The sequence below is a fragment of the Anthonomus grandis genome, chromosome 11 (genome assembly GCF_022605725.1).
Source record: "Anthonomus grandis grandis chromosome 11, icAntGran1.3, whole genome shotgun sequence".
NCBI classification, from domain to species: domain Eukaryota; kingdom Metazoa; phylum Arthropoda; class Insecta; order Coleoptera; family Curculionidae; genus Anthonomus; species Anthonomus grandis.
In genome coordinates, this window is record NC_065556.1 from 4,285,632 (window position 1) to 4,311,859 (window position 26,228).

Here is a 26,228-nt window from a genome sequence, read left to right on the forward strand (position 1 = left end):
AAGTTGAGAATATTCTCTTCTTAAACCACATTATTAGCACCCATTTTGTCAACATGAACATCGGTTGAGGAACACTTACCCTTCTCACTCAATGTATTAAAAATTTTTAGATTTGAAACGTACAAACTTTTTAAAAAGGGAGAATAATATTTCGTGCTCTCAATAAGCAATATGAAACAAAAATATAGGTACATAAATGTCATTTTAAAAACATCTGTCAAAATTCGCAGACTTACTTGATTAGCTGAAGTATCTCACAATTAAAAGGTCCTTTTTGTGAATTGGCTAAATCCGACCCTGGAACTTTGGTCTTTTCTAAACGTCAAAGAGTGTAGATTCCCGAAAGTTGCTTGTATTCAAATACTTTTTGTTTGCTGTCAAGGTAGAATTTCAGATGGACGTGTGCTAAAAATCTCCATATGCTGGAAAAAACTGCAAAACAATGAGCTTCATTTACCACTTGATGACATTCTACCTAGTAGAGATGTGAAAGTTCCCTACGTATTTGAAGGAGATGATGCTTTTAGCTTTAGTGAGCATTTAATGAAGGGGTATCCAGTAGAACAAAAAAAGGTTCTAAGAAACGAGTTTTTAACTATAGACTTTGTAGAACAAGGCGTATTGTGGAAAATGTTTTCGGCATCATGTCAGCTGTTTTTAGAGTTTTGAAAAAAGTGATACTACTATCACCTGAAAAAGCAACTTGTGAACATTCCCGCAAGACTTACACTTCACCAGGGACATTTGATGACGAGAAAGAAGGAAAAATAATTCCTGGACTTTGAAGACAAGAAAACGAAAATAAAACTGCAGAGTCCTTTCTTCCAATACCTAAGATAGGACGAAAAAGTTCAGCAAATTGTAAAGCAATTAGAAATAAATTTGCTGAATATTTTATGGGCGAAGGAAGCCTGATTTGGCAAAATACACATGCATAAAAATTAGTCGGCTAATAATATTCTTCTGTCTTATTACTTTCTATACATTGCGGTCGAAAAAATCCCTTCTTATTTTTTTAACATAGTAAGTGTAAAGTTAAACCCCTTAATTTTGAGGGCAGTTTTATTGCCTATTTGAAAATTTAAAGTTGACATTGACATTTTTTCAGGGAGGCATTACAAACATTAAAAAATCTTACTACATGATATGAAAAGAGACGAAAATAAAGTTTAAAATCACTTTTCTTCGTGAAGATAGCCGATTAGCGGTTGTGGTCCAGATTATGTAAATAAAAAAAATTCTTTGAAAATAATATCTCATGTTATGAACAAACGTTAGCAGAGGGAGATTTTTAGGACCGTATTGTATACAATTCATAATATTTGCATATCTAGGTATATTTTGTTTCATAAAAATAAATATTTTAACTTACCTCAGTGTTTTTAGTTTCTTTTGGTATAAACTTATCCACCAAGAAAAGCACATCTTTGAAAGCGAACCAGCCAGATTTAAAAATTGTGTCGGTTCCTGAGCCAGTTGTAAAAGAGTTATCTTGTTTTTGTCTTTCACGTCGGAATGACGTTAATAAAGATTCCATTTTCTTTTTGACCTCCCCTGAATCGCATTTCATAATTTTGCTGATATCGTCCCAGGTATCAGATTTCTTTATTTTATTTTTGTTATGTTTATGCACTGGATTTCATAAGACTTCCCGTTCTCGATATAAACCAATAAGTATTAAAGAAGAAGAATTAGTCCATTCCATTATTACAAAAAAGAAACTAAAACAAAATAGCGACGACGCTCGACACTAACTGGGAAGGGTCCCAGTTAGTGTCGAGCGTCGTAATACTAAACTCAGTCAAACGAATTTGTTCTTCAATTTTCTTTTGATGTACCGCCTGAGCGAACACTCGCGAAGGCAAATACATGCGTTTGCTAGCGTTTTTTGAGGCATACACATTTACCGAAGGCGTTCGGTCGCAAGACTTCGGCTACATGCGTTCGCCAGATATGTACGCTGCTTAAGAAATATGTATACAAGCTTTTTACATAAATATGAAGAACCCTTGACATATCACAGAAGTCAAGGACATTGATAATCATAAACTCACATATTACTCCATCATGGAGTTCTCAGAGAAGCTAGTTTGATAATTTAGCTTCGCAATATATTTAACGCATCGGTCCCATCATCGACGGGTATTTTGATTAATAATTTACTCATGAACGGTCCAATTATTTAGTCAGAGTTTTTTTTTGACATGGACTAGTTTTTAGTCATTTAGCCAGTCACATTCTATTTATATATAATCATCATAATTTTAAACTTACAACTAAATCGCACACTTACAAACACCCGTGCTAAGTCTGGGACTCGAACCCAGGACCACACGAGTTGCTAGGCAGGTATACAGATCGTGTTTTCGTTCGTTACTTATAGGAAACCTCATAGAGGCGAAATTTTGCAACGTCGCGCGTGTACGAGTGCCTGCGACAGAGCACCGCCCCGGCCGGCCCGAGGACGGGATTAGTAAACATCTGACTTTCGTGGGAACTGCGTCGTTTGGCGACAAAATGTCCCGAAATATTACGCGAAAATCCATGCATTTTTTAAATATTTATTTTAATGCGGGTTTTACAGACATGACAATGTGTAAAACCCGCATAGAATTGTAATCTTAAAATGTTTAATATGCTGTGTTTTGCATAATGAAAATTAAAGAGTTATTCTAATAAAAATAAAATATCAACTCTGATAAAAATATAATAAAAAATCAGAAATAAAACTCTAATAAACAAACTTAACAACATATTATTTTTTAAATAAAAGGCTCAAATAAACCGCCTTCTTTCGCTAAACAAAAACTTAACCGATCGTAAAAGCTATTTCGCACCTCCAAAAGAGTTTCAGGTAAAATGGAATTGGCACCTTCGACAATTTTATTGTTAATGGCTTGTAAATGGTCTGCTTAAGGTAACCCCACAGATAAATGTCATTTGGAGACAAATCTGGAGATCTAGGAGGCCATTTAATATCGCCAGTCCTACTAATAAGGCGTTTAGGAAAAGTATTTGTTAAAAATTCTTTTAGCCTAGCCGCGTTATGAGCAGGACAGCCATCTTGCTGAAAATAAACCGATCCCAGGTCTACATCAGGTAGGATTTGAATGGCAGAAAGAATTTGGTTTTGCAGCAACTCAAGGTACTTTTGGGTGTTTAAAGTGCCATCAATAAAAAATGGCTCTATAACATTGTCGCCCAAAATACCTGCCCAAACATTCAATTTCTGAGGATACTGGGTACGAAACTGAAAACTTCTGTGCTCGTTTTCCTGAGACCAATAACGAACAATGGAAGGATTGTGTTTGCCATGTAATGGAAAATAAGATTCATCAGAAAACAAAATATTTGTTAAAAAATATTCGTTTTCATTTGCCTTTTCCATCATGGTTTCACAAAATTCCATTCTTCGCCACTGGTCTTCAGAAAATATTTCCTGAGTTTTTGAATACTTGAAACATTTGTACCCATATTTTTTTCCAGATACGAGCAACAGTTTTATTGCTCATTCCCAGTTCCTCTCCAAAACTTCTAGTGGACCGTGTCGAATCAAGTTCTAGGGTACTGCAAACCATTTCTTCCTGCCGTTCTATATCCTGGACCACTTCAACAGGTGGTTCTGGACGTTTTGTGTGGCATTTTTTAGAATCTTGAAGACAAAAAGATGTCTCAAAATTTGTAACCACATTTAAAACCGTTTTTGCACAAGGAATCGGTCTATTCTCAAATGTCACTGAAAACAGATCTCTACATTGTACTGCCGAATTGCCTCCATAAAACCATTTAATTAGTTGAACTCTTTGGGAAGGGTTATAAACAGCCATAGTGAAAAAACACGAAAATAACGCTCAAAAATTATTAATGCAACGTGCAGTAACACAGCAAAGTGAGGTCTGCTGACTTCCGGTACAAAAAATAAAAACGAAAAATTCCGCCGCCTGCAAGCCGTAACCAAGCAGTGTTGCCATTATTTTGGGTAATACGTAGTAAGGCTCGGAATCAAACTCGGTTTATTCGAATATTCAAATATTCGAATATTCAAATATCGAGTTTTTGCAAAAAAATTTATTCATTTCAATAAATATTTGAATATTTCAATACTCGAATATTCCCATATTCGATAATTTGAATATTCAAGTATTCAAATATTTGAGTATTTAAATACTCGAATATTTAAATATCGAGTTTTTGCAAAAAAATTTATTCATTTCAATAAATATTCGAATATTTGAATACTCGAATATTCCCATATTCGATAATTTGAATATTCAAGTATTCAAATATTTGAGTATTTAAATACTCGAATATTTAAATATCGAGTTTTTGCAAAAAAATTATTCATTTCAATAAATATTCGAATATTTGAATACTCGAATATTCGCATATTCGATAGATTGAATATTCAAGTATTCAAATATTTGAGTATTTAAATACTCGAATATTTAAATATTCGAATATTTGACGAATGAACATTTAAAGAAATGCTAAAAAGGGAGTTTGAAAACAGATTTAAGGAAATTTGCGTAAATGTTTCCGTTGCTAAGGGAGGGAATATTCAAATTTATGATTTATGTACTTTTATTGATCCTCGTTTTAAAACACAAGAAAGATATGTAGGTGCACTATTCAGCGTTAAATTGCACCTTAAAAATTTATTGGAATCAGGTAGTGAACCATTTAATAACCAAGATTACCAACCAGTCCAAAAAAGACTGCCTTGGATATTTTGTTTCCCAATGAACCATCAATCAGCTTTGATGAGGTAGATTCATATTTTGCTGAACCTATTTTACCTAAAAATATGTGTCCACTTCAGTGGTGGAAAAATAATGAAAACAAATATCCAAAGCTAACCAAATACGCAAAAAAATACCTTTGTATTCCGGCTACTTCAGTACCTTCGGAAAGGTGTTTTTCAAGTGCTGGAAACATAGTCACACACGGAAAAACATCGTGCTTAAAGGGTGACAATGTCAAAAAATTATGTTTTCTTAGCGCTAATTTGTAAAAATGTATTTCTTTCATTTTATTATTTTGAATTTTGACTCCTCTTCTTTGAAGTTTAACAGAAGTTTTTTGTTTTGCTTTTTTTTGTAAGTAACTATTGTATATAAGTACCTTACTTGTTTCGGTTTCTATGATATGAATAAAAAAAAGGTCTTTAATGTAGTTTTTGTTTTTTTGTACCTCGTAAATTGTAGTAAAAAGTTAACTATTCTTATATTTTATAAAATACTTATATTAAATATTTTTTACAAATATAAATTCAACAAATATTCGATAATTTGAATACTCAAGTATTCAAATATTTGAATATTCATATTTAAATACTCGAATATTCGAATATTTGTATGAATACTCGAATAGTGAATAATTCAAATATTCAAAAAAAAAACGAAGTGAGTATTCGAATACATAATTTTCCAAAATTCCGAGCCCTAATACGTAGCTCACGATAACACGATCTGTATACCCACCGCGCTACTGGGGCCGGCTCATTCAGAGTTATTTTTGATACTTTTAAGATTTAGAATTCGCGCAGTTGTGCTCTCTAGCGATGTAAAAATGATGTACAGACAGGTACTCAACATAGAAATTTACAAAAAATTGTAGGGCAATCAAGCCCTAATGAGCCAATCAAAACATATCAACATACGGTAACATACGGTACTACGACGGGACCATTTTTAGCAATTCAAAGCCATGAAGTAGGAAACAAACGTTTAGAATCTTATTCGAATATTTCTGCGGAATATATAATTAAAAAATTTTTCTTAAACGGGTTTTCGAATTGCGAAAATGGAAATTAAATCGATCAGACTTAATACAGAAATTAAATCTAGATTCAAATGACCACACTGTACATTTTTCAGAAGACAAATATAGCGACTCAAAAATGTTAGGTCTTTCCTGGAAAAGTACTTCAGACATACTTACCTATAAGATCATTAATCATTTAAACGACCTAAATCAACATTTATTAACTTTCTAACACGAGTAATTTTATCACGAGTTGCCACAGTTTTTGATCTGCTTGGATGGTTAAGTCATAATGTGCATAATGTAATAAGTGCATAATCATAACTAAAACTTCAATACAGAAATTATGGGCAGAAAACCTTGCACGGGATTAAGTTCTAACTAACCACGTTTTGACCAAATGGTTAGAATTTTCTTCAGAACTAAACAAACTAAATTCTTTATGTATTGAACGTAAAGTTATCTGTAAAAACCTCATTTTTATTTCATTACACGGTTTTTCAGATGCGTCGGAATCTAGCTATGGAGCTTATATATATTATATTCTACTTAAAGTGACGGTAGTGCAGAATCTAATTTATTTTGTACTAAATTAAAAGTAGCGCCCTTAAAATCATTAACAATATCACGACTCGAATTATGCACAGCTTTGTTGCTTGCTCAACTTATTTCTTAAGTTTGAAATTTGATACAGATCGAATTTAACGAAATATATTGCTGCTCGGATTCGAACACAGTTTTGAGATAATTATAAACCTCTCCCAATTTAATAAAACCACTCATAGACAATCGAGTAGGCGAAATCCAAAAGTTGACAAATAATTTTAAATGACGCCATGTCCCAAGCTCAGATAACCGAGTAGACCTAACGTCTGGAGGTGTCCAACTAAAACACATTTTTGATATGCAAATATGATGGCATTGACCTGCCTGGCTACTAAAAAATTAAAACGAATGGCCAGTTATTAGATCTATGTTAGATAAGTTACTCGAAATGCGGCAACATTCTTTTGTAGTTAGATTACCAATTAGTAATTTTTGACAAATTTAACACGTTGAAGGACAGAGACGCTGAGCGGCATCTTTTCGTAAAAATGTGCAACACAACGCTGCTCTGCGTCCTTTGCTTGATGGCTAAATGGCAGGACGCTGTGCAGCGTTTTGCTTTATCGTATAATATAATGGGTTTTATTAGCCACTGTCACAAGGCATTCGGATATTACCAGGGTACTGTCACCCTATTAAAGTATATTTACTCCTACCTTTTATTTATGCATCCTCTCCACAAACTCAAACAGAACGCCGTGCAGCGTCCCAGGAAGCACTTATGTTGCATTTAGTTACCCATTTACTGCCGTACTGCAATGTTGATAAACTGATTTGTGTTGTGATTAGTGTTATAAAATAATAATATCGTAGCGTCGTGATTTGTGTAAAGTAAGGTTAGTATTGTTAGGAATTATTTATAATATGTGTTAAAGGTAAATGGGGAAATTGATCTTTTCATTAATTAGTTTTTATATATTTTAGATGGAAGACACAAATAACTATGATCCATATGAAAGAGATCAGCAATGGCTTCTTCAGCTTTTCGATGAACTATCGACAGATGAAGAACCAGATCCATTTGCAGAAGTTGATGGTGAGTATGATTCTGACAAAAATTATGAACCATCTTCCGAATCTGATGAAAGTGATGAACTGTCTTCGAGTGCTCCAAATATGGAAAGTCATGTACAAGCAAAAAAAAACACAGTACCTGTATTAGATGACGAAGTTGTTTCATCAGAGGATTCTCCATCTCACACGCCAAGACCTTCTTCACCATTAGTCTCGGATATAGATCCCTGGGAACCTACGATCGCTCCTGATTTTAACTTTGATGAGGGCAGCAACGTTTTAAAAATAAATATTGGACCACACTCAACAGTTATGAAAGTGTTTGAATGCCTGTTTACTTCAAGTATATTAGACTACCTTTTTGACTGTACAAACAACTACGGTATATCATTAACAAATACTAATAGACCTAAAACACGCCATAGCAGACATGCAAGTTTTCGCCCGGTAAGCAACCAAGAAATGAAGAGGTTTTTGGGTCTATGCCTATTACAAGGACAAGTTTCTACCAAGAACATGTGACGCTATTTTTCTTATTCGGATATATTGTATTTTCATCCCATATTTTCATATGTAATGTCATCCAGAAGGTTTGAGCAAATCTTAAGGGTTTTATGTTATTCTCCAGTGAATTCTAAAGGCAAGGATAAAATCCAGCCCCTAATAGACATGCTAATTCAGCAATTTCAGAGTGTTTCTAGCCTTTCCAAGGAACTTTCAATTGATGAATCGTTATTGAGTTTTCGTGGAAGATTAAAATTCAGAGTTTACATAAAAAATAAGAAGTCCCGATATGGACTTAAATTTTTTGAATTAACAACATCTGACGGCTACCTCCTAAATATGGAATTATACAGTGGTCCAGTAAACGAAGATCACGAGTCAGACAACACTAAGACTGAAGCTCTAGTGCTAAGACTGATGAAACCTTATTTAATGAAAGGTCATGAACTGTTTATGGATAACTATTACAATAGCTATGAGTTGTCCTAAAAATTGCTAAGTTTCAAGACGCACACCAATGGCAGTTTACGTTCAAACAGGAAAAGTAACCCAAAAACTTTAATTAAAAGAAAACTAAAAAAGGGCCAATATTTTTGGGTTAGGAGGAAACAAGTTTATGTGTCTAAATGGCGGGATAAGCATGACGTGTTGGTGATTACTACCCGAAACCATCCTCAGATGGTTTGCGTAAAAAATCGATATGGAAAAGAGCAAATGAAACCTAAAGAAGTAGCCACGTACAATGATCATATATGTCCGGCATTGACCGCTGCGATCAAATGACATCGACCTACTCCACTCCCAGAAAAACCATACGGTGGTACACAAAGACTCTTTTTCATTTAATAATAATAATAATAATAATAATAAATGTCTTTTATTCAAAATTTACAGATATAGTTGACAATAATGACATTCTATAATTAAGTACCCGAGAAGCAGGGCGCAGTCTAGCTAAGACAGCTACTCTACTCAGCCCTACTCAACGGTCATAAACTTAAGCTACAATATAAAGATTAACTCTATTAAATTCATTAAACACCCAAATAAAGAACAATATATATATAATTTAAATGAATAATAAATAGCTAAATATAAAAAATTGACAAAAATAAAATAAATAATTAAAGGCCTAAATTACGGGTTGAAGGTTAAATGTAAAAGATATTTCTTAAACTTTGATTTAAATGACTTCTGATCTAAAGTTGACAATTCAGTTGGTAGGTCATTGTAGAGTTTAATGGCATTGTACGTAAAAGAACGTTGAAACATTGCAGTCCATCCTCAACCAGTTAAGCTCTTTAAATGTGTGTGAAATGTGATCGTATTTTCGTAATCCAAATATTAGCCGTGAGCAAGCATTTTGAACTTTCTGAATACGATTTTTATCTGCAGTGTCTAAGCAAGGACCATAAATAAAATTGCAGTAGTTGAAGTTGGACAGGACCAGAGACTCACAAAGCATCTTTCTCAAATGAAAGCTAAGAACCTGACGACTATTATATAAATTTTTCAATGATAAAAATCACTTCTGAATTAACAATTTAACATATTTACGAAACCTCAACTCAGTATCCAGGACAATGCCTAAATTTTTTGCACGATCCATCTTGGGAAGGGGAACATCATTTAATAAGATATTTAAATTATTTTTAAGAAAATCTTTATTAGGTCCAAAAATCATAACATTTGATTTAAGAGGGTTAAGTTTTAGATCATGGCAAGAAGAAAGTTGGTTAAGTAAATTCAGGTCATGGTTTATTAAAGAAGATGCTACTTGATGTAACGGTGTGGAATGCGTATTATCTTACTCGTAAATTCTGCAAAGGCAACTCCAGAAAATTCCGATATCTTCAATTTAGAGATGAATTAATAAAATGTTTAATTCAATTGCCTAGGGATATTGAAGCAAAAGATTTAATACGTAGTCAAAAACATGACAATCGACGCTCAGAAGTAACTTATGCACAAGAACCTGGACTAAGTTCGAATGGCCACTGGCCAGAAAAGAATCCCAGTGACCCTACCGCAAAATCAAACAAAAAATCTTTTTTTTTTAAATGCAGGTTATGCATAAGCAAGAAAATACTTAAGGAGACAAGTTACCGGTGCAAAGGCTGTGCTGAGAACCCACCATTATGTCCAGACTGTTTCGAGGAGTGGCATGAAAATGCTAATTAGTATAAATTAGTCTTTCTTAAGCCATACCCATGTATCTTTTCAAATAAAGAAATTTCTCTTAAGTGTTGACTTTCATTTAAAAAGAAAAACAAATCACGTTGATCAGCGTTGTGACACAGTCACATTATTATGTGGAATTATGATGTGGCTCAACGCTGATCAGCGTTAGACGCATATCAGCGTTGTGTCATTATCGCCTCTGGTAAATTCTTAATATTGTGACAGAACGTCCATCAGCGTCAAAATTTAAACTAATTTAAAACTAATTTAAAATGTTTTTTTTTACTTAATTCAAAGTGTTAAAAATATTTTGGTATACTTAAAAACATGATATCTAAAAAAAAATTACTGCCAAAATTGACAACTTCTAAAATGTGTTAGTGTCCTTCAACGTGTTAATAATTTAATTAAATTGAAGCATTTATTTTCAGATTTTACACTAATTGTAAAAGTTCTTAATTGACATGCATTTGTACACATATTACTTTTTCGGAATTAGAATATGGATAATGAATATGGACTTTAATAATTCTCTGTAATTATTAAAGTCGCTCAAATAGAAAATTTTCCAGACGAATATCCTATTATATGTCGAAAGAACGAACTTCCGAATAATAGCAAAATTCTTAGCTTGAAGCCATTTTTAGATAATCCAGGATTAATAAGGGCCGGCGGAAGATTCTCCAATTCAGATTTCTCGTATTTTAAAAAATATCCAATTTTGTTATTTCCAAGTTATTATTTGATGAAATTAATTATGGATTATAAACATGAGAATTTAATACACGCGGGACCTCAATTACTGTTAACCAGCATTTGCGATAAGTTCTGGCCAATATCAGTACGAAACTTTGCTCGAAAAATCCTTCGAAATTGCGTGAAATGCTCTCGATACAATCCAGCACATATTCATTCAGATGAGTATGGAAGATTCACCTGCTTCCAGAGTACTGTAGGCTTTACCATTCGTAAATGTAGCAGTAGATTATGCTGGACCCATTATGGTAAAAGAAAGGCGCGGATACTGTTGCAAAGTTATCAAGTGTTGGGTATCCGTATTTATTTGTCTTATAATTTTGATGATTTATTGCAAGCTCTAAATAGATTTATTGGACGTAGAGGGAAGCCAGCAGAAATGTTTTCCGATAATGAAACAAATTTTATGAGAGCGAATAAAGATTTACAGTCAATGGGTAATTTTCAGTCAGTTGGTTAAAGATTTAGGAATTAAATGGCATTTTATTCCAATTTTGCCACACTTTGGTGGTATATGGGAAGCGCGCGTTAAGAGTTGTGGGTTCTTATACTTTCTCTTCATTTTTGATATCCAAACACTATTTCCTATTCAAGAAAATAGACTATCTCAGTATCAGATGCTTCAAAGGATTTATGAACAGTTCTGGAACCGTAGGCACCACGCATATATCAGCGAATTCCATAAAAGGCAAACATAGAAGAAAAATATGGAATCCATAAAGGTCGGCAAATTGGTTTTGGTCAAGGATATTAATTGTTTAAGTTGCAAATTATTATTTATGTTCAATATAAGTATTTAAAAATTACAACTACCAGAAACATCTTTCCAACCAGTGAAATATAGTTCACGTGCATAATATTCAAGACAGATATCACGAATTAATTACTTGATTATCCAATGCTCCTCATCTTGCAGTCTGGTTACCCATTACCCCTGGTATCTGTTTACCCAGGTTTTGCCGTATTTAATGCCTCAAACAAGACTTTAAGTCTTCTGCGACCATTGCTGAGAAATCATTTGGATTATCTATCGACCTTCAATTCAAACTCACCCGACTCTTATAAGAATTTATCGACGATCTTCATCATTATTCCAACTAATTTTGTGTGGCTCCAATTATTACTAATAAATTGAAAACAAAAGGTACCAAAAAACCTGCCTAGATTTAAAAAGTCTAAATCATTTCTGCGAGTCGTTTATTAACGAACGAAACTTTTCCTTTCATTTGCCATCTATTTCAAGCCATAAAATTTTCTCGCATGTAACACAAAAATAGAAGCACCTTATAATTAAACTTTTAATTCTTCACGACAATTAAACACCTTCATTGATAAACTTTCATTTTTTTTTGTAAAGTTCTTTGGAGAAATCCATTATAAGTAATAATTAGTCGATCGAATGATCGCACTTATATGGAATTGCTTTGGGCAACTATCTATAAGATAATATAAAAAAAATCTGCGTGTGTAAATATTAATTCAGCCATACTTGCTGTAAAAAACCAATTTGAAAGATGTATATTAAAAAATTATCCCCAAAGACTCGTTGCTCATAACTTGCACTAATCAGTATGTTATTTAAACTATATATATAAAGTATACGTGCATCGATTATTCAAAGAACAAACATTAATAATGCACTTTATATTTAGATTATCCATATCATTAGTGGGCTTATGCAAATACCTAACGGCACTTTCGGTCTGTCTTAGAAAAATTAAATAGGTCGAGAGGATTGATGTGGGCTGGAAAATACAATATAAATTGTCGTTTCTGTTTCTCGCAGTAAATTACTTAATTGACTTTTACAAGAATAATTGTGATTACGTTAGCGTTACCAATTAGCGCCAATTATTACTGTGTTTTAAATTGGGTCATTTATTTTCCACTAGTAAATTTAGGGATGCCATTTCAGTGTAAAGCACTTTTTGACAAATTATTGTAATGTGTTTTTTGTATTTCAGGTTAGCATTCCAAAATGAACCAAACCAATCATCGACATACCGTAGCAAGTCCAAAATATATTTCAACTTCAAACATTCCGCTCAGAAGAACGGTGAGCAGGCAAAGTTCAAATTCTAGCACTACATCAACATCATCTGTCAGACCCAGGCTGCCTACTGACCCAGCACATAGATGGAAACAAAAGTATGATGAATGTGAGGAAAAGAGAAAAGCTATTTTATCAGAAAAAGAAAAAGGTAAAGAAAAACTACTAACATGTAACAACCCTTAATTATGAATTATTTATGCATAACCTATATTTTTAAGACATATTGGACAATATTAAAGATACTCGACTAATCGTTATTTTTACGCATTGAGCTAAAATATGTTACTATATTATAGGCAGTCATTTACTACACACGGGAAAACGTCAGCTTGTGTAAAACTATTTTCTAGTAGAAATGAAATTTTGTGTATGTTAATCTTTATTTTAATTATTGATATTGTTGTCAGAATGTGAGTTGTAGTGTAACGAACGCAAACGAGCCCTCTTTGAGATAATTGCGTTATGTCGATACTTCATCAAAAACAATTACCACAATTAAGTGTACGTATAAAAAATGGAACCAGTAATAAAGCGTTTATACATTTTAATCGTATTGTACAGACATTCATCATTCATATTGTATCGGATTATCTAGTATAAATTGAGAATAATAGTGGAGCGAATTTTTACATTATATCAGTGGAGGATTATACATTCCGATAAAAAATTGTACCTAAAATCTAACCTGTTTAGTGTCGCAGATTCAGCCACTAATTTTTGCATAGAATCGTTTCTTAGCATTTTGTGATAAAAGTTTAGGACTATTTTTCTACTTCCTAACTTAAAAATTGCCATACAGTGTCTGAAGTGTAAAGTGCATCAAGCTAATTCAATACTTCTTACAAAGTGCGACAACTGTAAAAGGGCAATCCATAAGAATGTCTGCCCTGGCTTAACTTCATCTGAAATTAGGATATTGGAACTCAAAGAAAAAAATTTACAAAAATATAAACAAAGACGATCACCTACTGACTATCGGGAGTTTTCTAGATTGAGAAAGCTATGCAACGATCTGACATAGGAATCTCACACACAGTATATTTACTGCACTGATGCAGTTATTAACTCTAACATAAAATAAATTTTGGTCATTTTTGAATCATAATAGTAAAAATAGCTTTTTGCCAAATACACTAAGATATTTAGACAAGATTAGACAAGTTGTGCGGGAGAGGAGATTTCTAGCATGTTTGCTGATTATTTTTCTACAGTATACCCATACCATAGTGTTAACGTCCTTACACATGAATTATCTGCACCTAATACCCATATCGCTCACCTTCACATTAGAATATCAGATATATTTACTTAACTTTTATCCTTGAATATTAACAAAGGTCCTGGATCAGACGGTGTGCCCACTTTATTCCTAAGAAAATGTTTAGATCCTTATACCACATCTTCAATCTCTCCCTTTGAACTGGAGTGTTCCCAGACTACTGGAAAGAGAGTTTCCTAAAACCTTTACATAAGTTAGGCGATAAAACCAGTGCTAGTCCCATCAGTATACTCAGTGCAGTTCCGAAAGTATTTGAAAGCTTAGTATGTGACATCATCACCCCCTTTCTTGAACCTCTATTAACTGATCAGATGTTTGGATTCAGATCACTCAAATTTACGGAGCTGAACCTTTTTACTCAGGTGGACTTTTTATTGGATACCTTGGAGAAGAAATATTAAATACACAGATACAATATACACAGATTTCTCCAAGCCGTTCGATAAGGTACCTCACAGTATTTTATTGCATAAACTAAAAATTATCAGTATGGATAAACCTTTTGCCTGATTCAAGAGCTACTTTTATTATATGACTATTCAGATTCCATCTAGAGTGCCTCAAGGCTCTCATCTCGAGCCACTTCTTTTTTAGTATTTTGCTTTTCAGTATTATAATACTTCATTAGCATCCTATTTTTGTTGTTTGCCGATGATCTGAAATTGAGCTGTATAATCGAATCCCCTGATAATTGTGACAAATTACAATATGATCTTAATAATTTGGTAGTTTGGTGTGAAGAAAATAAAACTTGATTATTTCCTCGTTCTAGAAATGCTAATAATTTCGACCACAAGATCGGTCGCTATACCCTTGAAGGAGCTCCTCTTTTTAAAGATTTAGATGTCACTTTCGATACAAGCTTACAGTTTTCTCATTACTTAGATAGTGTTATCAGTAAAGCTTTCCGGATGCTTGGTTTTGTTGGGAGATATACTCAAGACTTCACAAATATTCCCGTTTTGAAAACATTCTTCTGTGCCCTGGAGTCCGTCTTAACCTGGAGTATGCCTCCCTGTGTGTGGTCTCCTTTCTATGGGGTACATTATGATGCTCTTCAACTAGTTGAACACATTTTTAAAACAAAATGCATTTAACTTGAATATATTGTATATTACAATGATAGAGATATACTTAATATGCTACATATGGCCCCCATCACTATCCGTCATAAAAGGAGGGATCTTATAACTTTTTATAATATCCTACTTAGGCAATCTGGAGCTTCAGAGCTAATCCAAAAAATCAATATTCATGCTCCACTAAGAACAACTAGAGCCATTAATAGCTGTCATTACCCAATCTACCGTACTAACTATGGTCTTAATAATTTCCTCACTAGAACAATTAGACTAGCAAACCAACCTCTTGATATTGACTTTTCTGAAACCTATAACAAATTCCTGGGTCAAGTTTTAGTAAGCATAGGTTAGATATTATTAATTATTATTACTTAATGATTTTCTGTATTTCTGTATATTACCTATATTATTACTGTTGTGAATTTAAAAGTTTAACATAATGGCAATTGGGCTTTGCCCGTTTATAAATTAATAAATTAACTTTACATTATTGTTACTCAACATTTGTCGATACTTCATCGAAAACAATTACCACAATTAAGTGTACGTATAAACAACGGAACCAGTAACAAAGCGTTTATACATTTTATCGTATTGTACAGACATTCATCATTCAGATTGTATCGGATTCTCTAGTATAAATTTAGAATAATAGTTTATAATAAATTTATAGTTTTTAAATAAATTTAGAATATTTGAAAAATCATAAAATATTAAAAAAATTATGCAGCTAAATTAGATTAACTTATACTTAAAATACATATATGTCCTATACAAATGATACTAAACTAATCTAAAACTAAAAGTATTTTTGCAGCGTTTAGAAACTTTGTTATATGGCTTGCCTTTGCTTGCGAAAATTATTTTGACTGGTGATTTGAATATATATTTTGATAAAACTGAGCTGATGCATATTATTTTATTAAAGAACTTATTTAGTTTATTTGACTTGAAAATGCATATTCCTTTACCGACAAGAGTAACACAGTATTCGAATTCATTAGTTGATATGTGTACAATGATGAAAAAATCTTGTAGTCATCAAAACTATAATTGATTTAGGGAGCTTTGTATGAAGAAGAATGCGAGTTGGATTTGCAAAGTGATGATCCTTTTGATATATTTCACTGTAGGGTTTTAAGTATATTTAATACATCTTTGCCTCTAAATCCAAAAAATAATTCAGAATAAACTATGGATACAAATAGTACTTTAACATTTGGTAAAAATCTTAGATCTCTATGTAAGCTTCGAAAATTCATCTCAAATCCCACCCTTTTAAATTATTTCAATAAGTACAGAAGCACATCCTGCAAATTAATTATTTGTGAAGAGATCAAGTCTACTATATGACCAACTGAATCATGAGATAAGCAAAAAGAGTGTTGGAGTAATATTAATGATATTCAGAGTAGAAGCCATGTTACAAATTTCTGTATGGTAAGCCTAGACGAAATAAACCATTTTTATTTTTATTATTTTATATATTATTTTTGATATATGGTCGAATAAGTAATTTCTAGTTTAGAGTCCATCCATTCCATACACAGATCCTTTAAGTTTTATGGGTAATAAGGATTTTTTTGGGTAATAAGGAATTCTTTTTTCTTAAGCCCTACAGACTCTATCGACATCAGCAAGGTTCTTAACAATTTAAGAAGCAGAAAAGCAAAAAGCCATTGAAGCTTTAATTGAATGTGTCAATAATTCTTTTTCTATTAAAGTATTTCACCACTGCCTTACAACTGTTCTAGTAATTCCAGTCCCTTCCAATTTTAAACCAATTTCTCTTCTATCATCACAGGTTTACACGTAATTATTCGACACATAAATAACTTTCAAAGGTTATTGAAAAAGTGGTGAAACAAGAATGATGCATTTTTAATGAGCAATATATGATTTTGTCAGAAGCTCAGTTTGGGTTTCGATTAAACAAGAATACTATTTCTATACTATGACTATCTAAGCAATAATACTATGATGCTATATATTCTTTTTTGGAGGACCTCTACGAATTCATGAATTGTGGAACGGCTTCAGTAGCGGTATTTTGTGACTTAACTAAGGCATTCGATTGAGTTAATCGTAAGGTACTGCTGAGGAAGCTGGAGCATTATGAATTTAGTAGAGTGGCACTTGACTGGATTTGTTCATACCTCTCTAAGGGATCTCAAATTGTGTTTGATTAAAGGAAAATGGTAGAACCCTTCCAATACAAAACATGGAGTCCCTCAGGGGTCAATCTTAGGTCTTCTGCTATTCCTCATGACATAAATTAAATGGCCAGACTTAGTATCCGTGGTAAATGCACGATCTATTTGGACGATACCACAATGACAAGACATGCAAGCAATGTTCTGGAGCTTCTGAGATCGTTTGTGAAGATTTGTCTAAAAACAGGTGATGGTGTGAGTTCGACTTCAATATTTCGAAGACGTTGTTTCACATATTGTTTGTGTAAAGGCAGTGAGGTATGTGATTAGAGTAGGGCCAAAGAAACAGTGTAAGCCACTATTCTCATATTTTAATTCTGCCGTTGATTATAATTTCGGAATTTATGTGTTTAATTCATTTGAAGTGACATTTGTTATTGTCTACTTCAAATCCACACAGTCACAACACCATGTATATAAATTTGGGTCATATTCTTTTACCTCTCCTAAAATCCGAGTTCGAAGTCGTTTCGACAAAAGAACAAGAGATTATTTTTTAAAAAAAATCTACAACCACCTCCCTTTCCCTCCCTTAGCATGAAAAGCTTTAATTCTTATAGTTTATTAGCTTTCTTATTTTTGGTAAGCAGTGTAAGATGTTTTAATATCCTGTGTATTTTATACTCTGGAGGAATATTTTCAATTCGGTTGATTTCTGACTGTGATATTTATGAAAAGTGTGTTGCTACGAGGGTGGTTTAAATATGATCGAGACAAACGCTCTGACACTTTTATTTGGTATAGGAAAAATTTACAAAAAATTACAGTTTTTCGATGTACCTTTTCTTACTAGTTACACATTTTGTGTACCTTTTTTAGTGCCAGTATCGAAGAATTTCTTGGGCAACTCGGACAGCCATGTGCGCACCTGGCAATCGGCTACCTGGTCGTCGGTATTGAATTTTTGACCTCCAGTTCTTTCAGTGATTCAAATATGTGGTATTCGCTGGTAGTCGCTGGATAATAAATCCGGACTGTAAAGAGCGTGTTTCAGTACCTCCCACCCCAAGATCGATATTGAATCGAACGCGTGACACGCGGTATGAGAAAGCGTTTTCCTGGAGATAAATCGCACTTCTATTTTCACGTGCTCGAATGCTCCTACGTTTCGAACAATAAACTAGTTTCACGTGTGTTTTCAGAAGATTAGTATGCAGAGAATTAGAGTAATATCGTTAATTGAATGTTTGGAAAGATACGCAATCCCATGTTATAAAATGTACCCGGTCGACAAATACACAAAAACAAATTTTTTAAACAAATACAGTGGTGTCTTTTAGGTGGTCAAGTGATGAGTGATGTACTTAAAGGTGGAGGCATGTTGAAATTTCTTACAAGTTAAATTTTATACAAATAATTAATTACTTACGAAAATATGTTTTTGAGACAAAAATTAATAAAAAAAAATATATAAAAAGCTATTTTTTGCAAAAGTACCAACAAACGTTAATATAATTTTACAGGCAAATCTTTAATTACCAGTCGTTAGAACTACACTTAAAACTAGAGAAAGTTTCAATCAGAAATTTTCAGTTACATATCAACACATATAATAATGTTAGTTTAACTAATTGATATTAGATTTTGGGTTAAAAATAGTAGAAATAGATATATGTTATTCTAAGCGCAAAAATAACATCTTCAGAGTAAAAAAATATTAACATTCTTATTCCTAAAACCTCTTCTAAAAAATTTGAAAAGGCAACTTTGGAAAGTTGAGTCATTTCAGTATTTTTGTGCACTGTTACAATAGTAAAAACTTGTGCCTCACCTTGGGAAAAAAAGTGATTTAAGCCAATCTTTTCACAAGTAAATATCGATATTGTCATAACATCATATCAAGGGACAACCGTTGTCATAAACGTAAAATAATAAAAACTGATTAGGAAATCTATAATAATTATAAAATATTTTCCGTAAAAATGTTATTTATTAGATAAGTACCTTTATTCTAATGAAGTACGTTAAAAAACGCATAAGGAGTTCATAAACGGTGATATTGTTTATAAGTTAAAGGATAATCTATTAATAATAAATATTTATCATGTAAATATTTTTTGACGACGTCACTGCTAAAGATTACTTATATTGGTAGAATCAACAATGCGATCGAGCGGCGTTGCGATGTTGTTGCTTTTTTCTCTAATATACGTTATCTACATTCATTTCACTTTAAATGTTGACTTCTTTATAGAGTACCTTATCATATTTTATGAAAAAAAAATGCTTCATATTTTATTAAAAAGGAATAATATTATTTTGCGCCTGTTAAAATAAGTGACAAATTTTTATGATTTTATAAAGTGTGTTTTTTTTGCCACTTCTACATAAGCATTTGGCATCAGTGCATCAGAGATGTTGCAAGCAAACCAACTGCCCATAGTTCTGCAGCAATGCTAATTCTATCCTTTCAATGTTCTAAGTTTTATAGATTAGTTTTCTTATGATAGTGTTTGATTTAATACCTATGTAAGTTATTAAAAATCAAACAAAATCATCAAATCTAAAAGCATTTTTAATTTTTTTTTTATGATTTTCACTTTCATATTCATTTCTCTATGTGTGAAAGCATACAGAGGCAAGCGTATATGATGGACAAATTATGGTCCATTATTATATCGATTTATTATTTTTGTTGGGGTTAAGAAATTTGCCATGCCAAAGGCAATGGACTTTAATTAGTTACAATTTATTCACTAATAAATGTCATTAAAGTAATTAAATATATATATATATATATTTTTTTTTTAAATTTTTCTAGGTTCTAATTAAATCCTATTAAAATAGAATTGATTTTGTTAATTATACAGGGTGTCCGCTAATTAATGGTACATGGAAAAACCACAGACTCCTGATGTAAAAATATTACGATTTAACTATATTTACCTATATCCAAAAGTTGATATTAACTGAGATACAGGGTGTTAAACTTAAAACTTTTTTTTTGTTTTTCCCCAATAACTTTAACAAAAGTTAACTTTTTTTCACAAAAATTTATAGTTAGGGGTTTTTTAGGTCGAGAAATTCATTTTTTTAACAAATTGAGTGTACAATATAGGGGGCGCTGTCTGCGACATCTTTTTCTCTTTCATAAGGTCATAACTTTTTTGTGCTTAACTGTATTTAAGTTTTTATTGAAAATAATACTTTTTTCATATTTTTTACGTAAAAAAGGTATACTACTTTCGGGTCGCTCAGAGTCGCCGTTTTCGAGATATCTGCCTTCAAATTATTTAGTACAGCAGCTCAAGCAAGCAATAATATCTTGTTACTCTTTACCAATCATTTTTTACATCATAAATAATGTTTTAGTATAAGTCATTGAGAATAATGCAAACAAAAATTGGATTATCATTTAATTAACTTTATTTAAAATAACTATGACACTAGAAAATCTAATCTTGAAAGAAAATAACATTAACGAAAACAAACTTAACTATGCGACTGATAACTTTTCCATTTTGAAACTGTGACGAGATTTAGTAAAAAAATAGATCTGCTTTTGACAAAAACTGTTCAACATGTCTACCATTCACTTCAATATATTTAACAGTTCTTTTGCTGAAAGATCTCCTAATTTTAAACAATAATTGTTCGTTTCGTAGCTTTTGTGCAGCACATAAAATTCTCTGCCATAGTTCTTCTCTGGAATTCACTATTTCTTTGTAAACGAGCGACTTCATATAGCCCCATACACAAAAATCCAGCGGGTTAAAATCGGGACTTCGCGCCGGCCATGGCCTCTGGCTCCCACAACCTATCCAGCGATTAGGAAAACGGTTGTTCAGGTACTCTCTGACAGCTCTAGAGAAGTGTGCTGGCGCTCCGTCTTGCATGAAATACATATGTTGCCTTATATCCAGCGGAATATCATCGAGAAAATCTGATAAATGTGTTTCTAGGAACTCAAGGTAGAATTCCCCGTTTAAATTGGGCGGTAGTTCGAAAGGGCTCAATAAATGATTATCGATTATACCACACCATACATTAATTTTGAATTCATGTTGGAAATGACGTTCGTGTACTGAATGTGGATTTTGTAATGCCCATGTGTGTTTATTTCTAAAATTGAAAATGCCTCTAAGTGTAAAAGTTGCTTCATCAGTAAATAGTATCTTATTCAGAAACATGGGGTCGGCATTTATTTGGGCACGGCAAAAACGGGCAAATTCTATCCTGGGCGCAAAATCATTTTCTAATAAATTTTGCACAGGAGTGAAATGATACGGATAAAGACCCTCTTCGTGAAATATTTTACAAATGGATGACTTGCCTACTCCAGTTGCCGCAACAGCATGTCTTGCACTTATTTCCGGATTTTCAGCCACGCGGACCAGAATTTCTTCTTCTTGTTCTGGAGTTATAACCTTCGGGCGCCCTGCGGAATTCCGTTTAGGACGAAATGTACCTGTTTCTCCTAATCGATCGTAAAGATTTTTGAAGATCTTGAAATCAGGTTGTCTTCGATTTGGATAGAGTTGTGAATATCGTCTATAGGCTTCGCGTCCATTAAAATTTGCCTGCGCATATACACACAACATATCCCTCATTTCGGCATTTGAAAAAAAAAAGTGCCTCGGTCGTTACATTGTTTCTCAACTTACGAAAAATTTAAAAATATAACAAAACAGTAAACTGGATGCAAAATCACAGAAAACACTAATTAAATATTTTCTGACAACTTTAAACTAATCAACAAACAACAACAACATGGCGGTTTCCTAACAACTGCGGCTCTAAAGTTCATTTGCTTTCTCATAGTTTACTTTAAAAAAAGCGAATTATTTCCCGATTATATTAATTATTCAGCCGAGGTCGAGTGCATGGTGCACTAAATAATTTAAATACAAATATCTCCAAAACGGTAACTCTGAGCGACTTCAACTCAGTATACCTTTTTTACGTAAAAAATATGAAAAAAGTATTGTTTTCAATAAAAACTTAAATACAATAAAGCACAAAAAAGTTATGACCTTATGAAAGAGAAAAAGATGTCGCAGACAGCGCCCTCTACATTGTACACTTAATTTGTTAAAAAAATGAATTTCTCGACCTAAAAAACCCCTAACTACAAATTTTTGTGAAAAAAAGTTAACTTTTGTTAAAGTTATTGGGGAAAAACAAAAAAAAAGTTTTAAGTTTAACACCCTGTATCTCAGTTAATATCAACTTTTGGATATAGGTAAATATAGTTACATCGTAATATTTTTACATCAGGAATCTGTGGTTTTTCCATGTACCATTAATTAGCGGACACCCTGTAATTTGAACATTTCTATAGTTTGCTGAGAATGACTGATAACTTCACATTTTGGCTGCAGTGATCAGCTGCTAGTTTTACATTGATATATTAAGCAGTTATTCTATCCCATCACGTAGTAATTGAATTCTTTCGGCAGATATATTTGTTTGCGTTACTATACGCTAACTTCTATTAATATCTCGAATTTTATTATGATATAAAACATTAGGACGACCTGGAGGTAAACATACACAAATTTAAAATCGACTTGATTTTTTTCCTCTTAGTTTTACTCTACTGACCTTAGGTGTTTTAAGAAAGTCATTCCACATATTTGGCGCCAAACGAAACTTGTTTGAGTAAGTTTTTCTTTGTTCTTGATTTTTTGATTTGTCCCTATATCCAATAAAAATTTTACTGTTTTACTATATTTCAAGTAAGAAATGTATTTATCTCCAAATCGGTTGGAATGGGAATATGTCAGGTGAATTATGCTTAGACATAGTAGCCTTTAAAATGGGAATTAAACATATAGTGTCCTATTTACAGAAATATTAGTTCACCCAGTATAGACTCTTTCTCCAAAAATAATTATCTAAGTTGTAAATGAATTTGTTCCACGTTTTAGCTGCACACAAATTAACTAGAGCCAGCTTCAACTACTCCAATTTTTACTATCTAACAAAATTACGATTAAATTATTGTATTTTCTTGCAATGAAATTGAAATATCAAGTTACTTTTGTCTTAACAGAATTAGAATAATTGTATTTATTAGACGTGGTCGGCCGGGAAGTTTTTGATTAAATATTTAATGAAGTTGAGTTCTCCTCCTTTTGCCTGCGCAGCTAAAATAAATTTAATATTTGAATTCTCCGCAGTGTTGTTAATCTTAATATCTGAAATTCATGTAATATACATACATATGCATATTTTAAACTAATCCCTCAAAGCCAAAATTGATTCATAGAAGGTTTTTGAAGTAAACAAATAAATTAGACGGATTGTTTGAAATTGCCTTTATTCAAATAAAAATAGTTAATTTTTATTTTAGGTATTATTTCATTGTAGGGTTTAATTGCTCTGTCTCCCTACTCGTTCTTGATTCCGAAAGACAAATCAAATTTTGATTTTATCATTAAAGAAATTTAACCCTGGAATGCTACTTGGGGTACATTTGTACCCCATCATTAATCATATCTCAAGTTAAATGGAAGTGGGCGGGGGAACGAACGCCGACGTCTTATTAGTTTCAAGACGCGCAAGTCAGTTAGTTTAGTTAGTTTAGTTTTTTTTAAGTTATTATTGATTTTCTTTGTTAGGCTGCACGAATAATGGCTGGGCAGAAAAAGTTCTTCGACCTAACAAATCCTGAAGATGTCGGAGAAATTCATCGCATTCTCTATGAATCTGATTCAGACAGTTTTTCGGATGACAGTGAGGAGGAAGATGCCGTTATACCTGATTTTAGAGAGGAGCCAGAAGAGGATGAAATACGCGGCAATCAAATCAATCTTAATTCTTTTATTGCATCAGAACAGACTCAGGATACCTTTCCATCTCATACAGATTCGGAAGATGACAATATACCATTGGCAGAAATACAGGCGATCAACAGAGATATGGTGGAAATTTTACCAGTACCTACCAAATTAAGGGGTAAAAATGGGCTTATGTGATCAGGTAAAAAAGGCGCAATTCATCGTATACCAAAACGAAATCTGGTTTTGCATTTACCTGGAAACAAAAACAAAGCAAAACATATAACATCGGGAACTGAAGCTTGGAAATTATGTTTCACTCAAGAAAATCTCGATAAAATAACCCAATATACTAATAACGAGATCCAAGTTCAACGATTGAAATATTCAAATAAGAACGATGACCAAGATACTGATGCACCTGTTATTACGCCAGTAGGTAAGAGACTCTCTTGGACTAAGGATACAAACAGCATTGAACTCCAAGCACTTTTCGGGCTATTTTATTATGCCGGTGTTATGAAAATGGCCGGAGTTTTGACCAAGGAACTATTTGATAAAGACACAGGAATTCCAATATTCCGTGCTACCATCCCCGAGGCACGTTTCAGGTTTTTGATAAATTGTCTTCGCTTTGATGATAAGCAGTCCAGAGCTGAAAGAAAAGAAACTGATAAGCTTGTAGCTTATCAGTTTCTATTATTCAATTTTATAATTCTACAAAAGGAGGAGTGGATACTTTAGACCAGTTGTGCCACACTTATTCTACTGGTAGAAAAACACGTCGCTGGCCATTATGTCTGTTCTATAATTTGTTGGATATTCTGGGATATAATTCAATGATTCTTTTGCATGGCTCTGGTGAAGTGAATAAAGAAATTGTAAAGCACAGGAGAGAATACCTCAAGAAGCTTGCCCTTGACCTGGTCAGATCGCACATGATGAGTCGTTTGGAAGCTCCAACTTTGAGGCCCGAACTCCGTGAAATGTAGGGTCCTCAAGATAACCACTTCAGAAGAAGTGCCTACTAGGCTTACAACAACAGTGGGTAGGTGTGTGCTTTGTTCCAGAAGAGAGGATCGAAAATCGAGAGTAAGCTGTGCTGTATGCAAAAAGTTCGTGTGTTTGCAACATCAAAAAAAAATATGCTCAGTGTGTGCCACATGAACATTTTATTATGGATGTGCGTTAAAAGTGTTCTTAGAGACTCGGTTTAAGTCATTATTTTTCTATAAGTGAATAAATTTTTCGTTTTTCTAAAATACGACGTGTTTTATTTGGGGTACGGTTGTACCCCTGTGTAGCAGATGCAGAGTCAGAAATAAGTGTAGCATTCCAGGGTTAAAACAGATATAAATTAAAAATTATAAAAAATATTTAAATAATATATAAAATATTTGCTGTATATAATAATAATAAAAAATAATAATAATAATATTTATTAAATCCTTTTCAAAATACAAGAGCCCGTAAGGGCGTGGAACACTATCAACAAGATAATAAATGACCTAACAATAACAAGAAAAATTTGTTTACTTAAAGTTAAATATACTTTACAGGCATAGAACTAAATATTTACATCTAAAAAATACATAAAGACAATTACATTACTCAGTTATGATTAATGTAACTCATGAGCGAAAAACAACTCTCACAAGCTGTCACAAACTCTTTCACAGAATAAAAAGCATTTTTTAATAAAAATACTTTAATTGTTTTTTTCAAAATATTTTTTGGTGAGCTATTAAAAATCTTTGTAATACAAAATTCCAAATTTTTCTGATACGAAAAATTATATCTTTCTTGTATCATAATTATGTGTTGGATATGATTCACTAAAAAGATCCTCATTATTTTTGACAAACAAAACACAGTCAGTAATATATACATTGAGATTAATGTTAATATTTTTTTGTTTTATGAATATAGGCTTACATGAATCTCTTTGTTTAATTTTAAAGATTGTCCGCAAACATTTTTTTTGAAGTAAAAACACTCTTTGCACCTCAGCAGAATTTCCCCAAAAAATAAGTGCGTACCTCATTCGAGAATGAA

At 32.6% G+C, this 26,228-nt stretch overlaps 1 protein-coding gene across 2 annotated transcripts in view; it reads left to right on the plus strand.

Moving 5' to 3' along the window:
* Positions 1–26,228, plus strand: part of LOC126741935 (shootin-1) — an 83,677-nt gene that overhangs the window by 23,212 nt on the left and 34,237 nt on the right. For both annotated transcript variants that reach the window (XM_050448412.1, XM_050448413.1), the window contains exon 2: positions 12,789–13,025. In XM_050448412.1, coding sequence (XP_050304369.1) covers positions 12,803–13,025 — 223 coding nt within the window. In that variant the 5' untranslated portion in view covers positions 12,789–12,802. The remainder of the gene's footprint in view (positions 1–12,788; positions 13,026–26,228) is intronic.